At 63.4% G+C, this 18848-nt stretch overlaps 1 protein-coding gene across 2 annotated transcripts in view; it reads left to right on the top strand.

The window, feature by feature from the left end:
* The window catches only part of SLC12A7 (solute carrier family 12 member 7), a 40111-nt gene extending 25723 nt beyond the window's left edge, over positions 1-14388 (top strand). Inside the window, exons 10-25 of one of the 2 annotated variants that reach the window (XM_074355630.1) lie at positions 23-121; positions 734-791; positions 1213-1387; positions 1947-2065; positions 2314-2412; positions 2985-3104; positions 3976-4080; positions 4529-4697; positions 4852-5047; positions 5358-5527; positions 5824-5955; positions 6739-6846; positions 7847-8025; positions 8502-8516; positions 11202-11335; positions 12599-14388. In XM_074355630.1, the coding sequence (XP_074211731.1) occupies positions 23-121; positions 734-791; positions 1213-1387; positions 1947-2065; positions 2314-2412; positions 2985-3104; positions 3976-4080; positions 4529-4697; positions 4852-5047; positions 5358-5527; positions 5824-5955; positions 6739-6846; positions 7847-8025; positions 8502-8516; positions 11202-11335; positions 12599-12690 (1970 nt within the window). In that variant the 3' untranslated portion in view covers positions 12691-14388. The remainder of the gene's footprint in view (positions 1-22; positions 122-733; positions 792-1212; positions 1388-1946; positions 2066-2313; positions 2413-2984; positions 3105-3975; positions 4081-4528; positions 4698-4851; positions 5048-5357; positions 5528-5823; positions 5956-6738; positions 6847-7846; positions 8026-8501; positions 8517-11201; positions 11336-12598) is intronic. The other variant, XM_074355633.1, reaches the window with a different exon arrangement.
* The last annotated feature ends 4460 nt before the right edge of the window (positions 14389-18848 follow it).

The following is an 18848-nucleotide window of genomic DNA, read 5'->3' as shown; positions in this document are numbered from 1 at the left end:
AGCTATCTGTCTGTCTCCGTAGGCATCATGGCGGGCTCAAACCGGTCTGGGGACCTCAAGGATGCCCAGAAGTCCATCCCCATGGGGACCATTTTGGCCATTGTGACCACATCTTTTATTTGTATCCTTGGGGGATGGAGAGTGGAAGGCCAGGCTGGGGCAGGTGGCCCCGACACCCTGCTCTGCTCCCTGCTGCGCTGTTGGCACCTCAGGGTGGGGGGAGTTCTCTACTGCATGCAGTCCTAACCACACGTCCACCTTCAGAGGGGCTGGGCCGGTGGCCTGACATGGAGAATAGGACATCAGGACCCCAGCCTTGGTTGGTTGTGGCATGTGAGGTGTCCGTGACCCACGTGTAGTAGCCACACTGTTACGTGTTAGTGACACATTGTAACATGTAGTGATACGCTTGTCCCGTGACAGTGGTGCCTGTGCACCCTTGTCACGGCTTTGTCCGTGGGTCACTGGCTTTAAGGTGCCAGTGGAGCCATTTCTCGCTGGGTTTGTCCCTTTCCAGCCAGTGAGGTCCCCTGCCCAGTCCCTGCAGCGGTCATGCTCCAGGCCAGGCCCACCCTCCTGAGTGCCCTGAGGTCCCTGTGGAGCCAGGATGCAGCCATGTGCCCAGGGCGGGGCCCAGTGGGGACAGGGTTGGGGCGGGGGGAGGGCGTGGGGCCGGTCTAGGCACACCTGCGGCCAGTGCATCGCGCCCACCGCTTCCTTGACCCGAGCGCAGACCTCTCCTGCATTGTGCTTTTTGGGGCCTGCATCGAAGGCGTGGTCTTACGAGACAAGTATGTTGGTCTCATTTATGTATGGCTTCTGGAAACTTCTGGGGTCAGCACTGGTTTTCCTGAAGACAACTTTAGCTCCAGGGTTTCTAGCTTTGCTCGCGCGCGCGCATTTCTGTGTGTGTGTGTCTATGTGTGCGTGTGTCTGTGTGCGTGTGTGTCTCTGTGTGTGTGCGCGTGTCTGTGTGTGTGCATGTGTGTGTGTCTGTGTGTGTGCATGTGTGTAGTGGGAAGCCCCGGGGCCGTGTGCTGGGCTCTGACTTGTCCATCCCTCTCCTACTTGAGAAGCCTGGAGCTGGGCAGAGCAGCCTTGGACCCAGTAGAGCAGGGGTGCAGGGGCTCCCGGGAGACACCATCGTCCCACTCAAAGGGTGGGAGAACACTTCTGTGTTCAGCTGGTGTCTGAAAGCTTGCCCACCTCCAGGTTCGGGGAGGCCCTGCAGGGCAGCCTCGTCATCGGCGCTCTGGCCTGGCCGTCTCCCTGGGTCATTGTCATCGGCTCCTTCTTCTCCACCTGTGGGGCCGGCCTGCAGAGCCTGACGGGGGCCCCACGTCTGCTGCAGGCCATTGCCCGGGATGGCATCGTCCCCTTCCTGCAGGTAAGCATGGTAGCCATGGCCTCCTGGGGGCAGGGGACCCTCGGGAAGGGCCGCGTCTGGAGGGTCCTGAGGGTCTGCCCCAGAGCAAGATCTTTAAAGCAGTTAAAGACAGTGGGACCCAATCCCCACCTGCAGCGTGGCAGCCCCTACCCTGAGGTCTGCATTTTGTGTCTGGATTTCCCTTCCCAGAACTGCCGTGCGGGAGGGAGGTAGAAAGGCTTCCTTCCGGGAAGCCCATTGTCCCACGTGGGGTGAAGGGCCCTCACAGAAGTCTCCCAGGGTGGGGTGATGTGAGGAGACCCCCGACCAGCACCCTGGGGTGTCGCCCTGCATCCTGGCCGGCCTTCTCCAAGGGTCTTGGGGTCTGCTGGTACCCAGGCCATCATCCGTCTGCAGGGTGTCAGGCTTTCTTCATGGCTGGGGAGGTCTGGGATGCACTGTAGAAAGCCCATTTCTGCTTCTGTTGTATCCCTGACCTCTCTTGTGTTGGACCCAACCACTTGGCCTCCCACAGCCCCCCACTCCTCAGCCCCCTGCCCACTTGCCCTTCTCCCTGCAGGTGTTTGGCCACGGAAAGGCCAACGGGGAGCCCACGTGGGCTCTGCTGCTCACAGCTCTCATCTGTGAGACTGGCATCCTCATCGCCTCCCTGGACAGCGTGGCCCCCATCCTGTCCATGTGAGTGGCCGCTGGTGCCTCTTGTCAGCCTCCCTGGGGACGTGAGCCCTTGCTCCGGGGCTGCCTTCTGCCAGGGGACAGCAGGGATGGGTGCGGGCACGGGGGCCAGGCAGTCACGTGGGCAGAGCAGGGGGCCACGTGGTGGGCGAAGGGGGGCAGGCAGGCCCCACAGGAGGGGCGGTGACTGGGGCTCGGAGGGACCCCATGGGACCTGGCTGGGCCCCTCATGCTGCTTCTTGCGTCCCCAGGTTTTTCCTCATGTGCTACATGTTTGTGAACCTGGCCTGCGCCCTGCAGACACTGCTGCGCACGCCCAACTGGCGTCCACGCTTTAAGTACTACCACTGGTGAGCAGGCCCGGGGATGTGCTGTGGCTCTGCGAGGCTGGTGGCTGCCTGGGTCCCTGTTGGTGCTCTGCGGAACAAGCCCGGCCGGGCTGGGGAGGGCCATGTGCATGTTGTCACCCTGGACGCCCGGGCATCGGGAGCCACGTGGCGCCTGGTGCTCAGCCCTTGTCCCCCCGGGCTGGAGTGTGGGGCTGCCCGGTCTCCACATGCCCAGTGCGGCAAACACCCTAGAGAATGCGTGAAGCTGGCACGTCCGGGAGCGCAGTGGGCGTTGAGCGTGGTCTCTGAGTGGGTCTCCTGTGGGTGACCTGGGGGTGGAGGCGCCAATCACCCGCGTCATTGCTGTGTTACTGCTGTAACAGAGAACGGTTTTTGCTGGGGCCAAGGGACCTTTTCAATGCAGCCACTCAGATGCCTGCGGGGGGGGGGGGGTGTTTCCGGCCGTGAGGGGCGGGGCCGGGGTGAGGGGCGGGGTCCGATGGTGAGGGGCGGGGCCGGGGCGAGGGGCGGGGTCCGATGGTGAGGGGCGGGGCCGGGCGAGGGGCGGGGCCTAGAGCTGCGTGTCCCCGCAGGACCCTCTCTTTCCTGGGCATGAGCCTGTGCTTCGCGCTCATGTTCATCTGCTCCTGGTACTACGCCCTGGTCGCCATGCTCATCGCCGGCTGCATCTACAAGTACATCGAGTACCGCGGGTGAGCTGCCGCCGCTGCATCGCGGCGCCCGGGCCACCCTCCCGCCTCCTTCCCGCCTCCCCGGGGTCTGCCGGCCCATGCTGTGGGGCCCCCTCCTGATGGGCAGTGCGCAGGGACCTCTAGTGGCCAAGCCGTCGAAGCCCACACTTGGCGCCAGGATTTTCTGCCTGTGACTTTTAACAGGTGGAGAGCCGCGTTTGCTGTTTGTAGTTGATTCCAATCTGTTACAAGTCGTTAGGTTTATCTACGTCTGAGTATAAAAAGCCTACCTTTTTAGCGTGCTGTTTGTAAGCTTTGAAATCCATTTAATCCATTTTAATCTGTTTAACTGACGTGCGCGGGATTTCCAAATTTCTGAAAGGTACACCATGAAAAACCAAAATGATGGTCAGGTTAACTGCATTTTAGAGCCCCTGGTCCATCATGGGGCGTTTCCCCTGGACGCCCTGGCCCGCTTCCAGGGGGAGAGAGGTGGGGTCCTGGGGGTGGGGCTTCTGGGGGGGATGGGATGGGGGGACGCCAGCGGTGCTGCCTGAAGTCCCCTCCAAGCTTTTCCAGAGTGGTTTGGAAGGAGGGTCTTGGGGCTGTGACTTCTCTTGCTGGTGAGCCCGGCTGCTGCCTGCCCAACAGATCCCCCTCCGCACGCCCTCTGCCCCATTGATGGCCCCAACTCTGAGGTCCCACACAGCTGCCAGCGCCTCCCCCTGCCCTTCCACCCAGGGGGGCCCCTCCCCCCCCGATCCTGCTCCCTCCTATTCCTGGCTGGTCTGGGAAGCCCCTTCTGAGACCCCAGGGCCTCCCGGGGAGACTGCCCCTCAGGTACCTCCTGGGTATGCGGGGAGCAGGGCCTCACTGCTGCCCCTTCCTACAGGGCCGAAAAGGAGTGGGGTGATGGCATCAGGGGACTGTCACTGAACGCCGCCCGCTACGCCCTGCTGCGTGTGGAGCATGGCCCCCCACACACCAAGAACTGGAGGTGAGCGCCCAGAGCCTCCTCATGCCCTTTGGCCCCACAGAGTCCTAGGTCACGGAGTCCTAAGGTCAGACTTTACCAAGAGGAATCGTCCTCTTCTCCCATTGTTGTCTCGGTTGTTCTGGCATCTGAGCCCATGGTGCATCAGCCTGGGCGTGATCAGCGCGTATCTGACTGCCTGGCGATGAGACTTGGCGAGGGTGGAGGTGGGCTCTGCCGGGCCGGGCTGTGGGGGGTCGAGCTGAGCTGACCTAGCGAGGACCTGCTGTGGGTGGAGGACCCCTGCGAGTCTTCTCACTTCTGGGAGGAAGATGGGGAGGCTCCCCTGAGAAGCTGGGATTTTACCTGCACTGAAAGCCCCTCGGCCCTAGAGGTCCTCAGGCACGCGGCCCCGGGAGGGGTCTTGCCTGTCAGTGAGAACGTGGTAACTGCCCCCCCCCCCCCCCTGCAGGCCCCAGGTGCTCGTGATGTTGAACCTGGACGCGGAGCAGAGTGTGAAGCACCCCCGCCTGCTGTCCTTTACCTCGCAGCTCAAGGCCGGCAAGGGCCTGACCATCGTGGGCTCCGTGCTGGAGGGCACCTTCCTGGACAAGCACACGGAGGCCCAGCAGGCCGAGGAGGTGGGGCTGGGTGGCAGGTGAGGGGTGGCGGGGGTGGCACTGGGCCTGGGCTTCGGGGACCAACGTGGGGCTGAGCCTCCGGCCTCCGCGTGTGAGGCTGGGACGTTGGCCAGGGGCCCGCCCACTGCCCGCCCTGACCTGCCTGTGTCCCCAGAACATCCGGGCTCTCATGTGCACCGAGAAGACCAAGGGCTTCTGCCAGCTGGTGGTGTCGTCCAGCCTGCGGGACGGCATGTCCCACCTGATCCAGTCAGCTGGCCTGGGGGCCCTGAAGCACAACACGGTGCTCATGGCCTGGCCCCAGTCCTGGAAGCGGGAGGACAGCCCCTTCTCCTGGAAGAACTTTGTCGGTGGGTCAGGGCCCTGTGCTGGGTTTCGGGGTCCTGGGCTGAGACCTGCTCCCCGGGGGCCGTCAGAGGCCCTGGCTGTGCTGTTTCTAGAAAACCAGCAGCCGTTCAGTAGCCTGGAGACGGGAGCCCCCTCCCCGGGCCCAGCCCGCGTTTGGCAGTTCCCGGGGGCTCTTTCTTACTGGGCCAGGGCCATGGAGTGATGAGGGTGTGAGCGCGGGGTGCACCCTGTGTGGGGCTTTGTGGGGACCCCAGGCTCAGCCATTACGCAGTCCAGGGCCTGTGACGTGGTGACGTGCCCATCTCTCTGCAGACACTGTCCGAGACACCACAGCAGCTCATCAGGCCCTGCTGGTGGCCAAGAACGTGGATCTGTTCCCGCAAAACCAGGAGCGCTTCAGCGACGGGAACATCGATGTGTGGTGGATCGTGCACGACGGGGGTCTGCTCATGCTGCTGCCCTTCCTGCTGCGGCAGCACAAGGTGGAGTGCTCAGGGCAGGTTGTGGGTGGGGTCATGTAGGGGACGGGTCCATGCGGGGGTGGGGGAGCGTAGGTGGGGTGGGGGCCCAGGGGGCGGGTCCATGTGGGTCGGGGGTAGGGCACATGGGGCCAGTCCATGCGTGGAGGGGAGGGTGCATGGGAGTGGGGTCACATGGGGTGAGGTGGGGCACACGGGGCAGGTCCATGTGGGGTGGGGGAGGGCGGGCATACAGGGGCGGGATCACGCTGGGGGTGGACAGCGGTGGGACTGACCACCCCACCCTGCCTCGCCACCAGGTGTGGCGGAAGTGCCGCATGCGCATTTTCACGGTGGCCCAGGTGGACGACAACAGCATCCAGATGAAGAAGGACCTACAGATGTTCCTGTACCACCTGCGGATCAGCGCCGAGGTGGAGGTGGTGGAGATGGTGAGGGCGTGCTGGCGCCGGGCAGGGCTGCATGTTGCGCCCCAAGGGTGTAGCTCTGATTTGCAGGGTCCCCGGGACACCCACCGCCCAGGGCTGCTGGCTCACTTCCACCCCCAGGCTGTTGGCTTCCGCTTCCCCCAAGTCCTTGTGTGCCGTCTGGTGGTGGCAGCCTCTCAGATTTCTCCCCTTTCTTGTGACCCTGGCAGCTCTGAGGAGGCTCAGGCACCTTGTGCGGTGTCGCTCAGTCTACGTTTGCCTGGCGTTTTTCCCATGGCTGGACTGGGTGGTGGGTTTGTGGGAGGAAGACCCCAGCTGGACCAAACATGACTGAGGACCGTGGGATGGTGCACTGCGGGGCCGTCCCCACCAAGCTCGGGCCAGTGGGCGGGGAGTTACAGACTGACCCTGCGCTGACGAGCGGCTCTCCTGAGCCCGAAAACGCCTCCTGTCAGCCACGCCTGGACCTGCTTTCCTGGTTCCAGTGGGCGGGCTCCTGTCCAGAGCCACGGCTGTGGTGTTTTCCTCTCTGTGTCTCGTGTGTTAGTGAACATGGGTCCTGGGGTGGGCAGAGGGCGTTCCGATTGACAGCCGTTCACAGACTCCTGGTCGCCCATGCACACACGTAGTGCACACACACCCCCCTCGGGGAGTTCGGGGCCCGGGGCTCTGAGACCTGCCGAGGGCACTGAGGACGCACGGCACACTCATTGTGTAACTGGGGTTGCCTGGTGAGAACGCATCAGTTTTGTACTGGCGTTTATCTCTGCGCTTTGGAACTTGCAGGTTGAGAATGACATTTCAGCGTTCACTTATGAGAAGACGCTGGTGATGGAGCAGAGGTCCCAGATGCTAAAGCAGATGCAGCTGTCCAAGACGGAGCGCGAGAGGGAGGTGCGTGTCCGGCTCGTTGCACAGGTGGTCGTCCCGGAGCCTTCGACAAAAGGCTGGCCTGCCTTTTTCCAGACCCCACGTGACCATGGGGACTGGGATCATTGAGGTCACTGTGAGCCCTTCACCGCCACCTGGTTTGTGAAAAGCTGGTGATGCGGCTTTTGCTCCACCTCACCTCCCCACTCAGCTCACGTCACACCCTCCTTGCCACCCAGGCCGGGCTCAGGGGCTCTGTGGCCCTGGGCTCACACGTGCGGTCCACACAGAGCTGGCGTCCACCCAGCCATCCTGCTCACGCACAGTCCCCCCGTCTGGAGCCATCTTTTACTGAACACCACGGCCCCCTTTCCCGTGACACCCCAGTCCCCAAGCCAGCAGCCACATGAGTCCCTCAGGGCCACCTCATTGCCCCTCTCCCAGCTCCCTTCCACCTCACACGTCACCACCTGAGAGACCTCACTCTGGCCATACGGGCCGACCGCTCATCCTCACAGGCCTCCCTGACTCCCTCTGGCTGCCAGTCAGCGCCGTCTTCGTCCGCAGCTTCCCAGGGTGCCTGTGTGCTGCTGCGCCCCCCCCCCAAACTCCGCAGCTCTTACTGCCCCTCCCCGGGGCCTGGGCACCCTGGCTGTCTCTGCACTGCAGATGAGTCAGTGGGTGGACAGGTGGCTGGAAGGCTGAGGGGGAGGGTGGGTGGGCAGGCAGGTGAGCAGGTCGGGGTGGAGCCCACGTGTCCACGTGGAGCTGCATCAGGTAGAGTCTTGGGTGTCAGTGCCTCCTGTCAATGTGGAGACCAGGGTACTTTCTTGGGCTTTCAAAGCTGGGGCAGGAGGAGACAGGAGGAAGCCTTGAGTTTGGTCTGGATGCCCGTGGGGCTGGGAGGGCCAATCCAGGCGTCCCCGGGGATGTGGGGCTGCCAGCCTCTCTGCCCGCTCGCTCCTCTCTGGGGGTTGGTACCTGGCATCACAGTGAGACTGGCGCTGCCTTGCCCTCCCGCCAGGCCCAGCTAATCCATGACAGGCACACCGCGTCCCACTCTGCGGCGGCCACTAGGACCCAGGCCCCATCCACACCGGACAGAGTGCAGATGACCTGGACGAAGGAGAAGCTGATCGCCGAGAAGCATCGGAACAAGGACGCTGCTGTGTCCGGGTTCAAGGACCTCTTCAGCCTGAAGCCGTGAGTGTCAGCCCTGTTCTGACCCACAGTGGGGACGGGCCCCTTCGCTGCCCCTCGGTCTCCTTTCAGGCCAGTTAGCAGGGAAGTGGGCAGCAGTGGGTGGCGAGGTGGCAGGCAGTGTTCCGGGGGCTCTTGCAGCACCCGGAGGTTGGGGCTGCCCCCGGGCCGGACTCCCCGCTCTGACCCTCCAGGCTGCCCATCAGGCTGGCCCATCCGCCTGCCAGGGCTCCGCCTGTGGCGTTGAGCTGGGAGCCCAGGGCTGGCACCCCAGTGGGCATGTGGCTGGGCCTGAGGAGGGTCCCGGATGGGAGAGTCAGGGCGGCATCTCCCGGGTCTTCAGCATAGCCCGAGTTGTCAGAAGGGCCTGGGGGGCTCTCTGGGCCGAGGGGACAGATGCCCTGGAGGAGGAGCACAGTCAGCGGGTGCGTCGTGTTTGCTCTGGAAGTAACGTGCACTCTGTCTTCTCTTCCGCATAGAGAGTGGGGAAACCTGTAAGTCCTCCCAGTCCTGGGACCTCGTAGACTTGGTTGCCTGGCATGCGCTGCACGCACTGCCCCTCGCGACCCGCGCGTGCACGTCAGAGTGTGTGCACGGCCCCGTGTGTGTGTGTGTGTGTGCAGGGCCCCTTGTGTGGATGTGCCCGTAAGCACACACATGTGCAGTCCTGTGTGTGCACGGCCCCGTGTGCGCGTGTCCCTTCTCCATGCCTGGCCTCGTGCGCGTGTCCATGTGTCCGTGCTCAGCCCTGCGCTGCTTGGCTTTCAGGAACTTCCTGTTTAACTCACTCCCTCGCCCGGAGTGGCTTGGGGCACATACCCGACATTCCTTCTCTGAACAGCGCCTGTGGACGAGGTCTGGGGAGGGTTGGTCCTGAGCGGCCTCAGAGCGGAGGGCGAGTGTTCTGGTAGCTGTTAGTTTGATTCACCCACATTCCTCAGGGTCCCGGGGTTCAGATGCACCCAGTCTCGGCTGTGTGGGGACAGCATTTCCTTCTGTCTCGGCAGCGCCCGGTGCCTTTTTGCCCTGTAGGAAGCAACCGCGTTTGATCTCGTCAGAAGGGATGTGTGTGAATCCTCTTTTGGGGCTGGCCCTGGGGGTTAGGGCCAGAGATCCAGGGCCTGGAGGGGCTGCTGTCTGTCTGTCTGTCCGCCCCAGCTCCCCTGTGACTTCCGGGCTGTCTTCCCTCCGGTGCCCAGCGGAGCCTCGTGACTCGGTAGCCAGACTTCCTGTTTCAGCCCCTAGACCCGAGCAGCTCACGCCCCAGGGGCCGCGGGAGTGTGGGTCCCCGAAGGAGCCCCGGGGGCGAGTACACAGGACTCTGCTGCCTGCTCTGTTTTTCCATAAACGTAAAGTGATCTCCAGGTGAAGCATTTGATTAAGAACGCACAAGCCCGTAGCGCAGCAGTAGGCGTCCCCTCCAACCCCCCGTCAAAGGGGCTGCGAGCGGCAGGCCTGGCCCGAGTGCAGCCAGCTGCCACTGTCCCGGGCCTGCGGGAAGCGGGCAGGAGAGCCAGTCTGCCTCTGCCGCAGGGGTTGGGCTGCGGGAAGCTCCCAGAAGGTGGGAGGTCAGCCCACAGGTGACCCCGTGGCGGGCACACTGTGGCTGTGTGCTGTCAGCAGCCAGGGGCCAGAATCCCACCCTGCCAGCACGCCGGCCACGGGCCTCCCCCGCCCTCCCCCGCCCCGGGCAGCCCACCAGCCTGACCGCAGGTCCAGCCTCAGAGAGCCTGGCTGGGGAAGCGCTTCTCCACCAGACTCAGCATGTGATGACGCGTTTCCCCGTTTGGTGTCTTCACGGCTGGCTGTCGGGTAACCAGTGCAAGTGTCTGTTACCTTCTGGACACGTGAGGGCCACCTGGGCCTCTCTGGCCTCCACGGGCCCACAGTCCTGGAACCGCGGGTATGTCCAGGCCTGGCCCTTGATTTTAAGATTATATGTGTTGTCAGACTCTTAACCCCGAGGCCCTATAATGTCACAGACACGTTTCTAGAATTGCTGTTGTGTCCCCAAACACACCGATAATAAGGATCCATCCAGGCAACTAATTCATGGTTCTCGGAACCAAAGGCCCCTGGCTGTGCCGAGAACAGAGACCCAGCCTGTAATTTTATCAGATGAAACTGGAGCGAGAAAACCAAGGGTTCCATTTCCCCGTTTTCTCCTGGTAATTGGCAGTTGTAATTGGATTTATTTGGCTTAAAGTTTGAGCTGATCAAAGGCTGTGGCCCAGGCTCCCGTCCTGTGGGCCTTTCCCGACCATCGCGTGGCGGCCTCGTCTGTCTGTCTGTCTGCCTGCCCAGCCGCCCGCCCCTCTTGTGTCCTGGGCATGGTGAGCTCCTTCCAGCTGCAGCCCCTGCACTGGCCCCCCATTCTGCCTCACGTGGCCTCTGGCACCGGCAGCTGTGCAGAGGGAGGTGCAGGCGCAGGGGCTTGGGTCCTCCCAGTTGGGGTTTGCTGTGTGCTTCCCGGGGTGCAGCTCATTGAGGGGCCGATGCAGAGGAGGAGGGCTTGCTGGCGGGCGCAGGGTAGCATCGTCCCCAGTCTTGCGTCCCCGAGGAGCCTCCCTGGGAGGCTGGCTGCCCAGAGCACCGTGAGAGGCATCAGTGTGCAGCAGGCTGTGGGGCCTGGGCAGTGGGCGAGGACGTGAGGCACAGGGTCTGGTCACCGGTGTGGGAGCGGCTGCCATCGGCCAGGAGCAGCAGCGTCCGGGCAGGCCACGAGCCGGGGCGGGCCTCGCGGTGGCCACATACTGGGCCAGCGTCCCCAGCTCTGTTAGAGGGGCTCAGGCCTCAGGCACTGGTGGTGGGCCGGGCCCTCCTTCCTCACCCACTGGGCTGGTGGCCGCAGGTGGTGCTCACTCCGGCAGCAGGTTCCTCATGGGGCAGCATTTAAGGACGGGCTGGCCGCGGGGCAGGGGTCTCGACGGAGACGCCTCTCAACCTGGAAACGGGCTCGCTGTGCCGTCCGAGGTTCCGCTTCCGCCCACAGGAGTGGCCTCCGGCTGTTGTCTCTGCCCCACGTGGCATCGCATCCTGTGGCTTCTCCAGGTGGCGGGTCTCACCTGTCTCCACCTGCCCTTTCTGATGGGAGCCAAGCGGGCAAGTTGGGGCTCAGACACAGCCTGGTGCCCAGGACCGCAGATTGGAGGTGCCGTGTGACTGTCTCCCTCTCACAGGAATCAGTCCAACGTCCGGAGGATGCACACGGCTGTGAAGCTCAATGGTGTCATCCTTGACAAGTCCCAGGATGCCCAGCTGGTCCTGCTCAACATGCCGGGGCCCCCCAAAAACCGACAGGGGGACGAGAACTGTATCCTTTCCCAGATGCTGCCCTTGCTGAGGTGGGGGACAGCTGCCATGTGGTGGGAGGGCCCCTCACCCCGCTCCTGCTCAGGGGAGGCGCCTGGGGCTGGGGTTGGGAGCTGTGGGGCCCTTAGCGTGGGATGTGGGTGACCTGAGGTGCCTGGACCAGAGCTGTATCATGGGGGCTGTGTGGGGCTGTGGGCCAGCGGGCGCAGAGGCTGTGAGCAGACCCAGTTCCTGTCATCTGCCTGGTCCCCACATTTGAGCTATTGATGGCCAGGGAAGCTGGGCTTGGGGAGTCTCAGGAATCACCCCTCACTGACTCAGCGTGAGCACGGGGCCGAGGAGACAGTGTGGACTTGTGGAGGTGAGGAGATAGAAGACGTGCTTGGTGCTCTGGGTGACAGAGGCCTCCGTGGAGAGCAGGCTGACACCTGGGGAATTCAGGTGATGAGTGGGGTGAACATGGGCCCAGAAACCATGTCACTGACCCTGCCTTCCTGCCTCGGCTTCGGCTCCAGGACAGCATCGGCTCTGGGCTGCAGGCTCTTGCCTGCCCAGCTCCTGTCCCAGCCTTTTCCCAGTCATCTGGGGGACGGGGCAGAGCCTGGGGGCCCAGTCCACGAGGTTCTGCCGGTGGCTCCGCTCTGAGCCCTTCCCGGCACCAAGTGCCCCTCACTCATGGAACCCCGTCAGCTGCTGCATGGAGCAAGGCTGCCAGGCCTGACCTCGGGGGTCACAGGTCCTCCCCACCCTGGGTCACCCAGGGGGCGTGCAGCCTGGCCATCTGGGTTCAGCCCACCCCACCCTGGGGGGCAGCAGGCAGGAAGCTGTGAGGAGGCCGGCAGCTTGGTCCTCGGGCTTTAAGCCTCAGGAGGACCACACGCCCAGGGATCCATGCCTCCTTGGAGCCAGGACTTCCGGTCTGTCTGGGTGTCCTGGTGGTGGACGTGTCTGTTGCATCCTTCCCCTTGGATCTGTGCCCAGAGCCCCTGGGCAAGGACGGGGGTCCCTCCAGGTTCCTGGTCAGGCAGCTGCAGGTGTAGGCCGACCGCAGCCCTAGCTGAGGTCTCTGTTGGGCGGGGTCAGCACCCCTCTTCCCCTCGCACAGTCCCTCCCTCCCTCTCCGGGCCTGCCGCCCCCGTCCTCCCCCTCTTTCTCAAACCGATCCTGACTAGACACAGGACCAGGGTGAGTAAAGCTGTCCCTTTCACACTTCTGGCTTCTTGCATGGTTGGGTCAGCTGTGTCCTTAACTCAGCGCACCGCAGATATGGAGTTCCTCGAGGTCCTGACCGAGGGGCTGAACCGGGTCCTCCTGGTCAGGGGCAGCGGCCGGGAGGTGGTCACCATCTACTCCTAACGCTCGGCCACCCTGGGGGTGCACTGGGCAGGTGGGGTCGGTGCTGCAGTGCGCAGTGGCCAGTGCGTGGCGTCCTGTAGAAGTTTCTAGATAGCACCGGGGCTCTCCAGGCTGAGAGCTGACGCGTGACTGAAGTCTTCCCCGCGTCCCAGGGCAGGTTGCGACACCCTCAGTGCTCCCCGTGCTCCCGGGGGTGCTGGCGGTGACCTGGTCTGTGCCCGTCCGTCTCCTGACGGCAAAGTGAGACAGGGAGCACCTGGACTCTCAAACTGATCTCCCTGGGCTGGACCTGCAGGCTGTTGTGCAGTCAGGGTCACTCAGACCCCCGGCCCCCCCACGGTGCCAGGAGAAGCCCCCAGGCTGAAGCTGACCCGTGGCTGAGGGCTCATGTCAGCTCCCCGGGCAATGCTGCCCACCTGCCCCTCTCAGTAGCCGGGCTGGGGTTTCTGAAATGGAGGCAGAGTAAAGACTGTCCCCTCGGCGGTGGGCTGATGCGCTGGTTCTTGCGGACCGCAGGGCAGGCGTCTGTGGGTGGGTGGGCGGGTCCTGGTGGGGTTCATGCCAGGAAGCAGCCGGTGGAAGAGCCGGGCCGTGCTCGTGACCAGTTGTCTCCCCGCACTGACGGCCCGGCTGGCACCCCAGAGCTGCTGTACCTGGTGTGGGTGACTGTGGGAGGCCGGGGGCGACCCTAGAAATGGCGGGTGCCGGGAATCCCCCACTGCAGGCGGCAGTGGAAGAGCCTTCAGGATGGGGAGTGCCACACGGTTCAGCGTCTGACGCACTGGCTCCTGCAACCTCGTTTCCATGCTTCGCACTCTTGAGAGGGGACGGGGTGCAGCGGTGGGAGGTCCTGCAGCCACTGCACACGGCTGCCAGCTGAGCCTGTCACCTCCCGTCGGCACCGCCGGGCCTGGGGCATTGTAGCTGTGGGGGCAGGGGTGTCCCCGCCACATTCAGGGCACCGACAGGCACCTTCCCGTGATCCTGGACTGTTTGCACTGTACACGCGCTGTCATGTTCACCGTGTGTTGCTGCCGTAATTTGTGCCTCACTTTCTGTATGGGTTATTTATTTATTTAAACGCCCGGGGGAGTTTCAGTGATAAACGTCGTCCACAAGGAGGTTGTGTCTGTGAAATGGGCTCCGAACAGCCAGGCCCTTGGCTTTCTCTGGTTTCCATGGGCTCCCAAGGGAATCGGCCCTGTCCACGGGCTTAAGGTCAGGCAGGGGCTAAGCGTGTGTTTCCAGATGTTTCTGAGGGGCAGTCAGGCAGCATGGAGGGTCAGCGTCACCGTCAGGATGACCACGGCCAGAGCGTGTGCCAAACGCCACAGCTGAGCTTGGGGCGGGGGTCTCAGTTCAGTGGTGACTTGTACCTCCTCTTCAGGCCCCTCTCCTGGGTCCCGGGTCCCTGTGCACCGGCTGGCAGGTTGGTCAAGGCTGGGAAGCAGCTGCGCATACAGGACCCCCCACCCTCTGCGACACCCGGCCCAGCCGAGCACCTGCCACGTCTGTGTCTGCACCCCAGGTCCTTCCTGTTCTGTAAACTGTGGGACTCTTAACTGTGGCCGTTGGCTTCGTGTTTGCCTTTTCGAGGTTCTTTGTATGATTTTGTCAGTAGAATAAAATGAAGATCTGAGTGTGTTGGGGAACGCCCTGTCTCATCGAGCATGAAAATTAAACGTGTGGAGAAACGCACCCCGCCCCCGGGTTTATTTCAGGTCTGATCATGTGGCTGGAGAGTTAGCATGTGAACTGGCTGAAAGAGTCAAACCAAAGCAACAGGCTGATGGAGTCAGTAGGGAGCAGCCCCCTGCCCCCCAGGTACGTGTGCAGCGCAGTAAGGAGACGCTGCTGCTCGCTGGAATTACCCAGCCTGCAGTTTCCCTACGGGTGGAACCAGCAAAGACTCTGATTAAAGGGGACCCTTTAATCTGATACATGGGCTCACGGGACAGCACTTCACACGGACTAGGATGTGGGTGTGACCGAGGAAGAGGAGACGAGCCCGTGTTGCAGGCGTGTGGAGGACACTGCCGGTGGGGGCGCAGCTGGGGCTGCCCTGGGAAGGGAGTGGCGGTTCCTAGGTTTGCTAAACATGGAGTGACCATGTGACCCCACGACCCCGCCGAGGGATGCTGTCCACAGTTGTGGAGGTGCATGGCCCTGCGCTCCACGACAGCCGAGCGTGGCAGCAACCTTCGTGCCCCGCTGTCCTGCCCCGCTGGTCCCGTTGCCTGGCCTCGCACTGGGCCTCGCACACTGACTTAGTTACCGCGGCTCCTGCCCTGTTAGCATCAGCTATTTGACGGCTGCAAAACCGTCCCCTGGAGATTCCGATTGGGCTGCGTCGCCGCTTCACGTGGGTGTCTTCGGAGCTTAGCTTTTGGGGAGGGCGCGTATGTCCCCCATTAGACTTACTGGCCGACGCTGATGTTCACAATGGTAGGACGCACCCCGGCAGACGTCAGAGGAGGTGTGATTACGGGGGTCGCTCCACGTTGGGGGCTGAGAGGCCCCGTCACCTGCCCTCAGGCTGGAGGCCCAGGAGCACGGGCAGCCAGCGGTGTACGTGCCAGTCCTCAGGCCCCAGGCCCAGAACCTGCGATGCCCAGGGCCAGAGGCCACGGCTCGGTTGGAGCAGAGGGAGTCGGCCCTCCCGTCACAGCTGTGGTCCACGGGTTGGACGGTGCCACCCACAGCCAGGAGGGTGAATCTTTGTTCAGTTCACTGAGTCAAAGGCTGACCCCTTCCAGAAGCCCTCACAGACACACCTGGAAGTCACGCTTCACAGCGCACTGGGCCCCTGAGCCAGTCAGGTTGACATGAAATTAACCAACACGGTAACTTTAAACATTAGCTCCTGACTGGTGGCAGCCTGACAGAAATGCTTTTGGACTTTGAGCACATGTCTGGGGGCTTTGTTGGACTTGCCGAGCCTTCTGTGGGCACCTCGGCCCTCCCCCTGCTCAGCCCACGCTCAGGACCCTCAGGTCCCCGTGGCCCCAGTCAGTGTGCATTTACTGCCTCTCCTGTGATCTGGAATCTTTTCTGGGGAGCCTTCAGGGCTGAGGGGCTCATGAGCTGTGATTTCTGAGCTGCTGACCGTCCTCTGTGGGAGTTCTCGGCACGCCCCACTCTGCCACCCCCGCCGCTCCCTCCCCACCTCCACGTTGTCGACCGGGCCTCCCCAGGTTTCCTGGTAAGTGAGGTCTGACCACCACTCCCTCCAGAGCCCCTTCTCATCCCGTCCCCTAGGACCTGCTCTCCCCAGCGCCGCCGGGCGCACACCCTCACCGCCTGCATCAGCAGTGGCCAGGGGCGCTCGCCCGGGCCACCAGGTGCAAGGAGGTCAGGGCCCTGGGTGCCCCTTCCTGCGCAGGGTTCTGGACCAGCGTCATGGCACCAACTAGGATCTTGCTGGGACGCAGCCCCACCAGAATCAGCTCCAGACGGAGACCCCGGGGCTGCAGGCACATCAGAGGGCGAGGAGGGGCTGGGGGCACGCGCTTGTCCATGGTCTGCCCCTCCCAGGGGCAGAGCCCCACCCTCAACGCTAACGGAGGCGTTGAGTGTTTCGCCGGAGCTGTGGCTCATGGAGCCCACGGGAGGCCACTGCCCCCATTCTTAGCTGCTGGCTGGAGGTGGGAGCCTCCCTCCCCACCCTTCAGGCTCAGGCTGGGCGGCTGTCCTACATCTGGTCGTGGGGGTGGGCGGGCCGGGGGCGGGGAGCCCATACGTCCAGTCACTCAGTGACCCTCAGCTCACTGGGCCCCTCTGCTGAGGAGCGTGGCACCGGGGACAAGCTGTGGGGCCCCAAGGAGCAGGTGGGAACAGGACCCGAGGCAGCGAGGCCAGCGTGTGGTGGGAGCACAGGGCTCCCCTCAAGTGCAGAGAAGCACGAGGCTGTGGGCAGAAGAGAGTAAACGAGGCAGAGAGGGGCCCGGGGTGGGGGTGGGATGGGCTGGGGGTGGGGGGCCCTGGGCCGGGCCGTCTCCTCCCACATCCTGCACCACGTGCCAGGAATGCAGAGACGTGAGTGACCCGTGTCCTGCCTGTGCTCAGAGGGATCCGGGAAACAGAGAGAAAAAAGTGTGGATGGGGGTGGGGAGGCTGTGGCCCCGCGGCCTGCGTGCTGTGGACCGGAAAGGCCAGGCTGCGCTGGGCCAGGTCCACAGGGCAGGGTGGCGCCACTCTCTGGACCCACCTCTGGGCTGGGAGGACAGGGATGGGCAGGGCAGCTGAGACACAGGCCCATGGGTCCAGACAGGTGGGCAGGACTGACCTGGCAGGCCTGGAGCCGCTGAAGGAACAGGACTGGACCCCGAGACCCCAGACAAGGCCTCCCCTTCCCTGGGAAGCGGCACAAGAGGGAGCCAGGTGTGTGTGGACGGAGGGTCCAGAGGGGAACCGGGGGGCGAGGAGCTGAGATGACCGGCTCTGGGGTCAGCCGGAGACCAGAGGCCACGCCCTGGGAGCGCCACAGAGAGCCCCCCTCACTCAGCTCCAGGTTTATTTGGCAACACACTCTCCAGGGGGCCTTCTTGGGCCTGTAAGATACAGCTTGGTCCACCTTTGAGATGATCCACTTGCAAAGTCGACACTTAAATCAGTGGCAAGACCTGACTGTTCACCACGCATCCGTGGTGTCTTCAAGGAGGGTGGACTCAGCGTGGGAAACCGGCTCCGCGACCAGGGCCCCGGGCAGGCACAGTCCTCCTCCATCTCCGCCTCCAGCCGCACCCCAGCCTTTCTTCCAGGGGGGGCCTCTGCTTCCCCGACACGTGGGTTCCTGTGGGCCCCCAGCCCCGCGCCCCCAGCCCCAGGGCAGCTACCGCATCCACGGGACAGGTTCTGCACAGGCGGGTGTTTGGTTAATGTGTCCACATCAATGCTCACAAGCGGTCTTCCTTGTTGACCTCGTGAGTGAAAAGTATGGCAGCCACACCAGTAAACAAAGGACGCTGTGCCATCAAGTCATCAGACAGTACCCTGGCCCCCAGGGGCTCGCAGGGAACTCGGAATGCGGACAAGCAGGCAGCCCGGCCTCTGCTGCCGCCCCGGGCGGTGCCCCCGAGGGGACTCGGGTGGGGAGGCACGGGACCCTGGCCCCGGGCAGCTCAGGTGCACGTCACAGGGGTGGCTTCAGTGAGCCCAGACGCCTGCATCTTCCCATATACGGAAAAGCGCTGAATTCCTTGCCTTGAAGTATCTGCTGTTCTTTAATCCACAGTCACCTTCTGATGTTCCAGCTACCTGGTCTTTGCTGAAAAACTCCTGCACGTCCCGGTTTCTCCCTTGCTTCCCCTAGAGCATCTGAGAAGCCGCCTCCCGGGCGCGAGTCCCCACTAAGTCCACCAAATAAAACATAGCTCAGCTTTTAGGGTGGGCATCTTTTCTGCAGTCAACACCCTCAAGTGGTTTTCTGTCCCTTTGGTGCTCGAGTGCACCGTCCTGGGCCCCACTGGTGTCGGGGAGCTGGGCTTCCCTGCTTCCCAGCCCCACAAGCAGCACTCAGCTTCTGGTCTGTTTGATGGTGTTTCCCTCACATTTTGTCTTTAAATCCAGGGTCTGGAGTCAAAGAGGCCAAAGCTCAGGCCTCATCACAGCTGCCAGCTGGTCGGCCAGCATGCACCCAAGGGCTCAGTGGACAGTCGCAGGGCTGGACAGGTCTGCTGGGGCCAACTGAAAGGTCCCCTCATGTGTGAGAGCTCTGCACGTGGGAAAGGGACCAGGGTCGGGGGTGATAAGGTCTCTGCAAACACCTCTTTGTGCAATACTCACAGCCAGTGAACAGAATGTGGCCGGAACATGGACCTGTCCAGTCTTCCTGCCTGGCCGCTGGCCTCTGGCCCACCAGGCACGGCCTGAGTCTGCTTCTGCAACACCCGGAGCACCACGATGTGCGCGTCCCCCAGCCCTCCCAGCACGCGGACGCGGCTCACGGAGATGGCAGCAACTCGGAAACCCCGAGGGGCTTTCAAGCAGCCACGAACACCCCGTGGAGAGGGCTGAGAGAAGAGGGGAAGGAGCACCGGCTCCTCCGGGCGACATACTCACCAGGAGCCAGCGCCAGCACGGGAGCCTTGGTCCACGTGGCCCCAGACAAAGGCGGGAAGTGTCCCCGCGCCACGAACCCAGTTTGGGGCTTCGGTGTT

This window comes from Camelus bactrianus, chromosome 3 (assembly GCF_048773025.1).
Source record: "Camelus bactrianus isolate YW-2024 breed Bactrian camel chromosome 3, ASM4877302v1, whole genome shotgun sequence".
In the NCBI taxonomy this organism is placed as follows: domain Eukaryota; kingdom Metazoa; phylum Chordata; class Mammalia; order Artiodactyla; family Camelidae; genus Camelus; species Camelus bactrianus.
The sequence above is the reverse complement of the archived record's forward strand: the minus strand, read 5'-3'. Positions and strand labels throughout refer to the sequence as shown.